This window comes from Glycine max, chromosome 9 (assembly GCF_000004515.6).
Source record: "Glycine max cultivar Williams 82 chromosome 9, Glycine_max_v4.0, whole genome shotgun sequence".
Classification (NCBI taxonomy): Eukaryota; Viridiplantae; Streptophyta; class Magnoliopsida; order Fabales; family Fabaceae; genus Glycine; species Glycine max.
The window spans coordinates 5401187-5409411 of NC_038245.2; the positions used below are offsets into that span (position 1 = coordinate 5401187).

General features: G+C 31.2%; 1 protein-coding gene across 1 annotated transcript; it reads left to right on the forward strand.

Moving 5' to 3' along the window:
* Window positions 1-2353: 2353 nt before the first annotated feature.
* Window positions 2354-7670, forward strand: LOC100814792 (probable proteasome inhibitor-like). Its single transcript, NM_001254408.3, has 9 exons — window positions 2354-2602; window positions 2723-2894; window positions 3247-3387; window positions 3912-3992; window positions 5451-5528; window positions 5637-5671; window positions 5765-5837; window positions 6929-7006; window positions 7285-7670. Exons 1-9 carry the CDS (start codon window positions 2428-2430, stop codon window positions 7361-7363), a joined length of 912 nt encoding a protein of 303 aa, NP_001241337.1. The 5' UTR covers window positions 2354-2427; the 3' UTR covers window positions 7364-7670.
* Window positions 7671-8225: the final 555 nt, after the last annotated feature.

Below are 8225 nucleotides of genomic sequence, written 5' to 3' on the forward strand. Positions count from 1 at the left end.
TAATGATGTAAAATAATTTTATATTATAATTTAATTATAAGTTATAATTAGTATAATATTTTAAGATAATTTTATAAAAATTAATAAATATATTATAAATGATATTGTCTGATTAAATGATCTTGTAAATTGTTAATATTTTTTTTCTTAAGAATGTTTCTATCTTGTACAACTTTACACATGTTAAAAGAATATTAATTATCCACTTTCAGTTAACTTTGACTAGTTAATTAATTAATTATATTTTCTCGAAAAAAATATATATTTTCTTCTCTATTTATTTTATAAATTCCCTTTTTTATAATATCTCTTTTTCCAATAAAAAGTTATTGTATAACTAATTGTTTATATTGTATTGCATTTCCATTAAAATGTAACTAGTTCTTTAAAGTTTTTATTTTCAAAATATTTTTATTTCATACAATGTGTGTACCAAAATAAAAGAAAATAAAAACATAGAAAGAGTATTTACAAACATTACATATAATTTCTTATATTCAACTCTCGCCTTTATTCTTATTAGAGAAAGAATAACAGTTAAAACTCTATCAACTTACAAAACTTTTGATAACCTTAACCAAAAACCGAAATAAGAAAGAATTTCAGAATAAAAACAAATACACCTTGACATGTAGATCGCAACATCTTTAAGCTTTTCTTCTAAGTACGATTAAATCATGATGAACAGTGAATGGATCTTTGATCAACTTGAATCTTTAAAAAAAAAAAAATACAGTAAAATTTCCTTAGTTGACTCTCTTGAAGTACTTGAAGTATTCTTTTAAAAATAAAGACGTATCAAGAGTCACTAATGAAAAGAACATTAGAGGATAATTATAATTTTAATAGGAAAAATTGATTTAATCAATTATTAATTATGGTAATCGATTAATACACCAAAAATTCTTTTTTTGTTTTACCTTTCCAGAAACTTGGTAATCAATTAATGAAAATGATAATTAATTATCTCGTTTCAAACAGAGAACTTCTCATGCTTCTATATTTTATGGAATAATTGTTTATCAATTGTGTTAATTGATTATTTCAATACACAAAGAGCTCCTTAAGTTTTCGGAAGCAATCTAATCGACTACAATAAATGTTAATCGATTATCTCAAGCTAGAGAGTCTTCCTTCTTCTGAAACTAACTTTTGTAATCAATTACTGAAACTAGTAATTGATTAATTTGATGTTTCTTGCCAAATTTCAAGTAAAAGAAAGGTTTGGTACTTGCTATAACACTTTGTAATTGATTACAAAACCTTGTTATCGATTATACTATGTTAAACTCATTGCTCTTAAGAAAATTAGAGATCAATCCATTTTGTTTAACATCTTTGATCCTTACTAAGTGTATAAAAAACTTAACCCATACCATATAACATGTCTAGTCTAAAACAGTCAAAATAAATGTCACATCTATTAAACATGTTTAACATTATAAAATTATCAAACAAAAACTTAGACTTAAGAGGCTTGAAACTTTGATCCAACATTAATAAGCAAATAGAGTAAAAATTAATTTATTTTACCCTTAGACGTCAATACCCATTAAACTATCTATTTTTAATCCATAATAAGTTTCAACACATATTTTTTGAGGTTTTGCAAACGAAATAATATTTTTTATATTTTATAACAGATATATATATATATATATATATATATATATATATATATAATATTTTTATATTATATATATATCATTCATTCATAATATTTAAAGACAAAATTAATAATTAAGTTATTGATAAACATATCTATTGTACCAATTTAAAAGGATAATTATAATTCTGTACCAGTTTAAAAGGATAATTATAATTCTCCTTTATTGTGTCGAGTTGTGTGTCATTGTCTATATTTAATATCTCCTTCCAAGTGTTAAGGAGGATAGTGTAAAGGTATTCCAATATTACTCAATATAATAAAACAAGAACAATAATAATAAAATGAATAGTTAATCTTTACTTTGAGATTCTCTCTATATATATATGAAACTCACATCCATGAACTTTATAATATGATGATATTATTATAGCTTAAATATATATTTTTATCACTGTAATTTAGTATTTTTTTTTCTTTTCATCCTTGTATTTTTTTGTTTTAATTATCACAAAATATATTTGGTTTGTTTTTTTCTTAAAGTATTTTGGATATCGTTTTGAATAGTAGAAAAGAAAATGTTATCGAAAATACTTTAAAAATAAAAAACAAACACACAGGCTAAAATGAAAAAAAATAAAAATAAAAAGTTAAATGATAAGAATAAAAAATATATTTAAGTTTATTATTATTTTGGTAAAATAATATTATCTTTATTATATTATTATTATTATGATGATGATATTTGGGGTAGGGTATCAGGAGGCAGAGGGGGTACATCTACGACTCAGGAGCTATTCTAGTGTCTTCTTGACCCGACGATGGCGAGTGAAAAGTTGGTGCTGGCAGTGATCAGGGCCGCGAGGCCAACCTTCCGCAACCAAAACGACAAAATCGCATTTGCCGTTCACTCCTCCTTCCTCACCTCCGGCTATGTCCTCACCGCTACAGGTCCCCAGGCCCTCTCCGACAATGCGTTTTCTGACCCATCCAATGGTAATAAAAAAACGAAAAACACCCTTTTTCCCCCCTTTATTCTTCTACTTCTTTTTTTCCTTCAATTCTTTCTTGTTGGTTTTTTTCGATGTTTGTTGATGCACTGCGTTTTGTATGCAGACGAGGTATCCGTTGATCATTGGAACGAGCTGAACGATGAGTACGCGTTCGTTTACGCGAATCCAGAAAAGGGTTCGGAGAAAGTGCTTGTCAAGTGCCTCGTGATGAACGACAAATTGCTCGTTCATGCTTTTACTCAAGGATCTTCGGAGCCTTTGAGCCTTGAGATTGAGTAATTGATTCTTTTCCCTTTTTTTTTGGTTGAAAATTTAATTGTTTCCTTGTTCTGACTGAAAAGTTAGGGTTTTTGAGGGGGTTTTCTTTGTCGTGTTTGAATTGTGCTTATTCGGACATTTGGAATATTGATTTTTTTTTAATTTCAAGTTTTGGATTTTGGAAACTAGTTTTCTTTGTTGGTTTGAATTGTGTTTTATTTATTTTTTGGGGGTGGGGGTGTTTGGATTTTTTTTTTTAGTAAGTGATATGCACAAAATTTTAGAGTCTTCCAGATTTGGTTTTTTTGTTCTGTTGAATTGTGTGCTCACTTTGAAATGGGATTTGGATGTGGTTTTTGATATATGCAGTGTTGGGGATTATGCTGGAGAGGATGGAGTCAGCAATTATTCTCAGCAGTTCAAGAATTTGGATAAGCTTGTGAAGAAAATAGATGGGGATATCTTGTCTAAATTAGATGGTTCTGCTAAAGCCAGCTCATCAAGTAGAAGGTGAATTTGGATTTCGGGAACTTTGTGTCTGTGTCCTTTTTTTAATATTAACTGGAAATGCAAATCTTATATAACTCTTTGACAGTGAATGCTTCAAGTTTTATGAATTGGGCCATCATATAATTATAAGGAGTTTAAGCTTTTACATTGATAGTGAATAAAAATGATCAGTTTAAAGTTCTTGACACCATCATGCTATTTTTATCAAAATGCATGATTAATGGTGATAGTGTATAACTCAGTGGATGAAAATTTAATCGCATTTGTAGATAACTAGTCCTTATATGAGTATTGAGAGATGAACTAGTTTTAGTGTGATTAAAGATTTTGAAGGATCTGTGTGCAGCTTCCTGTTTTTCATATAGTAAGAATGTCATGTGAGAAAATCTAGCCCTTCCCTTTGTTTTAATTTCAGGTTGTTGTATCAGACAACTGTGGCATTGCCCTTATATGAAGGTTTTATAATATAATGTTTTATGAACTAGGATCCTCTTTGAAAAATTGTCTCATTGTCTTTTATACAGCTCAGAAACAAGTAACAGAACTAGACAAGAGATACCTGATCCTGTTGCTGGATTTGGTGAACCTGGTGGTCCTCCAACGCAGTAAGGGTTTCACATTGCTATGTTGCTTTCACCATTTCATTGATTTTTGACACTGTTCAATGGATTGATTATCTATTCTGTCACTTTACACACTCCTACTGTTGGCTACTTTGAGCATTAATGTCCATGCTTGAAAATTATGAAAGCAATCTGTGTTATGTGACTTTATGCGTGTCTGCAATTATGATGTTCTATACATCATGATCGTTTCCTCTGATCCTATCTAGTTGAAGGATGCCCTGATTGGGCTTGTGGTTCGTATCTGACTCTGAGAAAGGAGATTGTATTACAGAACAAAATTAGATCAATAGACTTAAATGAAATAGCAATTTTCTCACCCAAAGAAGAATTCCCTTTAGCTCCAACATAAGCTAAAATAGGAGATACACATGATGACATGATCCCCCCGCTGCCAAAAGCAACACCTAAGGATGTTTGAATTCTCTATTTAGACAAATCATCAATTTGTTTTTGCTCTCCTCTAATTAACTGCCTCCTTAATTCTTCATTCTAGCCATTCCTTCCCAAGTCATTAAAGGTCTACAAGAATAAACTTGTAGGGGGGGGGGGGTATTGGGTGAAACTATAGTGGCAGCTGGCTTAGTTGAATCCAAGTTCCTAACTTCCTATCAATAGCTACATACTGAGAACTTGTGAGTTTACATGATTTTGTCCAAACCTAGCCGAGTTCACCGAAGTCTAATCAGGAGTGAGTTTTCTAGTGTGTTGGTTGTCTCAGACAATTTTACGAGTTATTCATGAATGTGACAACCATGGTTTGGGATTGGGAAACATGGAAGATAATAGACTGAAATGAAATAGCAATGTTCCCAGGCCTGTAGAAAAATTCCCTTTAGTCCCTAGCTATGACCCAAAATAGGAAATTACACATGACCCTCCCCCCATCACACAGTTGAATTTCTATATCTAGACATTCATCATATCTGTTTTCTCTCTGTAAATAAATTTCTCCCCTAATTCTTTTTACAAGTCACTCCCTGTTATTCCCTCCTAAGCATGTACTTAGGCCTCCACTAATACTTATAGGGACCTCGTACACCCAGATTTAGTGGCAGCTGGGACAGTTGAGTCCAGGTTCCTATCAGTACCACATGCCTAGATGCTTACTGTGCTAAATATTCTCTTAAAAAACTTATTGACCATATATCATATTTATCTTTTGTGTTCAATGATGAATTTCTTCACTGTGAATTGAGTAATGAAAATGGTGAATTCCATTATTTCTTCCCACCTCATAGAAAGGAATAATTTACTGTTGCTTAATCTCTGAGCATACATTTTTGCTGTTTTTCCTTCTAACTGTCATACTTATTAGCTTTAGTGGAACCATCAGTTGCCTATATGCCATGTTGTCTTTATGAATATTCTTTATAATGTTCCCTGCATATGAGTTCTACTTGCTTTTGTACTAATTAATTGTGTTTTGCTTTTGTACAGATTTATTTTCCCTTCAGTTCCCATTGGTTCTGGTAGTGATCTTGTTCCTGGGCCTGCTGCTGGAGTGTTTCCTTCAAGGTATTCTTACCTGCATTACTTTTTTAATCTCTTAACACAATTGTTAATCCCCCCCCTTTTTTATCAAATTCTTATATATCCTTTGAAACTTTCCTCCCTCAATTTCAGGGGTGGTCATGGCATTGGTGGAAGCATGCTTGTAGGTAAGTTTAAAATATTCCAATTTATTTATATAAAATTGTGTATTATTTTTGCATAACCAGAATTGTTGATGCTAAGTTCAACAATGGAAGCAGGGCCTAATGACCCCCGTTGGTTTGGTGGTGTTGGTGGTATTGGTGGAGATCCTGCTTTTCCTGGAGGATTGCCGTAAGTTGTTTACATTTCTTTCTTTTTATTATTTCTCTGAGTGATCCATGTAGCGTAGTAAAAGGCAGTGCAACCTACAAGGCATGCCTTAGGTGCTAAGGCGAGGGAAGGGAAGGTTCCAAGTTCTTGCTCTGAGGCAATGTTACTTCATTGAGGTGTACATCGCATCACTTGTACCTTGACTATACTAATGGGCAATGTGCTTAATAGACCCCTGCCCATGAAAATGAAAAGCATCAACTTTCATGTAATACAGTTCAACTAATGAAGTTACACAATAAATGTGAGAAACGTCACCCACTGCCTAACCAAATTCAACCACCATCAAAGCAAACAGTTACCTCTTTTCTTTTTTCTTTTTTTCCCATTCAACTGTAATTCCACTCTTTACATGGTTTGGAACTTTCTATGACCATTTAAAACATTTATTTATTGATTTTATTATAGTATATTTATGCCACCAACAAGCTTCTGCTGTTTAAGTCTTTCCCTTGATATCCAAGCACCTTTGCTTTATTTGCTTTGCTCTTCAATTTGTTTTCTATTTTCAGTTTCATGCACCATGTAGGTGATTGGTTTGTTTTATTTTCTGTGAAGTTTTCTGTTTTCTTGGTACATGTTTTTTCAGTTGTCACAACCTGCATTGGTTTAAAAATGCCATGTCACCCAAAACATTTTAAAGAACCGTATTTTTTATTCTATCTTTTATATTTTTTTGGTTTCATGCCACAACTGGCATGTGCTTTAAACATCTTTTTCATTTGAAAGTTAATTTGACTAAATTTTATAATTTTTAGACCAAAAACATTAAACTTTATAAAAATGTCATGGTACTTTTTACTTTCTCTGTACTAGTGGAAAAATGAGTAGTGTTGAAAAAAATCTAGAAAGAAATGTCGATGGGGGTAGTATGAAGTTTTTTTTATGCTATTAGAGCGTATCTTTAGTGGGGATTGGTGCCTCTCGCCTCGGGTTTAAGTGCCCCTAGTGCCTAAAGGAGTTAAGGGTTACATTTGCCTTTTACTACCCTGTATCTTATACCTGTGGCTAATTTCTAAGCTTATCTGTGTGTATAAATCCTATGTAAATAGGGGTGTTCCTCCCGGTGCGCGATTTGATCCATATGGACCTCCCGGTGTTCCTGGTTTTGAACCCAACAGATTTGCAAGGTATGGTGCAAGGTCATCATGTATTCCATACAAGTATATTGCACTAATGATGTCATTTACATGTTTAACCCTTGAACGTCTTTTATGTATTGTTGTTCTCTTGAAAACACTACTTTAAACTGTTGGCTGTGGCTTTAGGGAAAAATTGTTGTGCTTGATTCGAGGTTTTCTTCTGAATGCTTGAAATGGATTCAATTATTCGTGTATAAGTATCAAGATATTTCTAAGTAGGTAACAAAAAATATATATGTACACCTTTTCTAACTCTCGTCTTGCAGGAATCCTAGGAGGCCAGGATATGACACTCATCCAGATTGGCAACATTTTCGGAGAGATGCTGATTCAGACTACATATAGTCGTAATACGGACAAGTTGTCTTAAGTCAATTTACCAAAAACAACTTGAGCAAATACTAGTTATATGGACAAATTGTTCTCCATGCGTATTTTCTTTCAGGGCTATTATTAGTTTTATTGGAGGACAGGGAAATATGTTGATAGGATGATTTGAAATTTGTAAATAGTTAAGGATTTAATTACAAATTTGTAGTTTGAATAAGATCTTCGTCCTTATACTTTATTCATAAGATTTTGACATAGGGTTTGATCCCTATCACGAAGTGATATTTATTTAAGAATAAAGTATGTTTTTAATTTTTATAAATATGAAAATGTTTAAAATTCATCTTTGTAAAACTTTCAATACGTTTTTCATTCTCACAAAATTAAAATATATTACTTTTTGGTCAGGATATAAGTTCAGGTAAATCTGAATCTATGATAATGATTTCTTACATCATATATATATATATATATATATATATATATATATATATATATATATCGGTTATGCATGATGTAAAATATGATATTTTTTACATTGATTGTTTATATGTAAAAGTTATATTTATAGGTTTGGTTATTTGAATTTTATTATGGGTATAAAAATAACACATTTCAATTGTGAGGATAAAATACATATTGAAATTTTGTGGAAATAGATTTTGAATATTTTTATATTTATAAAGATGAAGCGGGAACAGATTTTAAATATTTTTATATTTATAAAGATGAAAAATTATTTTAATATTTATTTAAGTATGGTCTTCAAATCTTGAATTTGAATTTCAATCTCTTAAGATGATGCCGATAGTTATTGACTGCAAATCTTAGGTAAATTATATTTCCCGAAAAATGCAAGGGTTCTTACTATGGACTT

What these genes read in the sequence shown, in the direction of transcription:
- LOC100814792 (NM_001254408.3), top strand. Translation starts at nt 2,428, where the DNA reads ATGGCGAGTGAAAAGTTGGTGCTGGCAGTGATCAGGGCCGCGAGGCCA. An exon ending in GCTTTTCCTGGAGGATTGCC is followed by an intron (nt 5,838 to 6,928) that starts GTAAGTTGTTTA and finishes CTATGTAAATAG; the next exon opens with GGGTGTTCCTCCCGGTGCGC. An exon ending in GAACCCAACAGATTTGCAAG is followed by an intron (nt 7,007 to 7,284) that starts GTATGGTGCAAG and finishes CTCGTCTTGCAG; the next exon opens with GAATCCTAGGAGGCCAGGAT.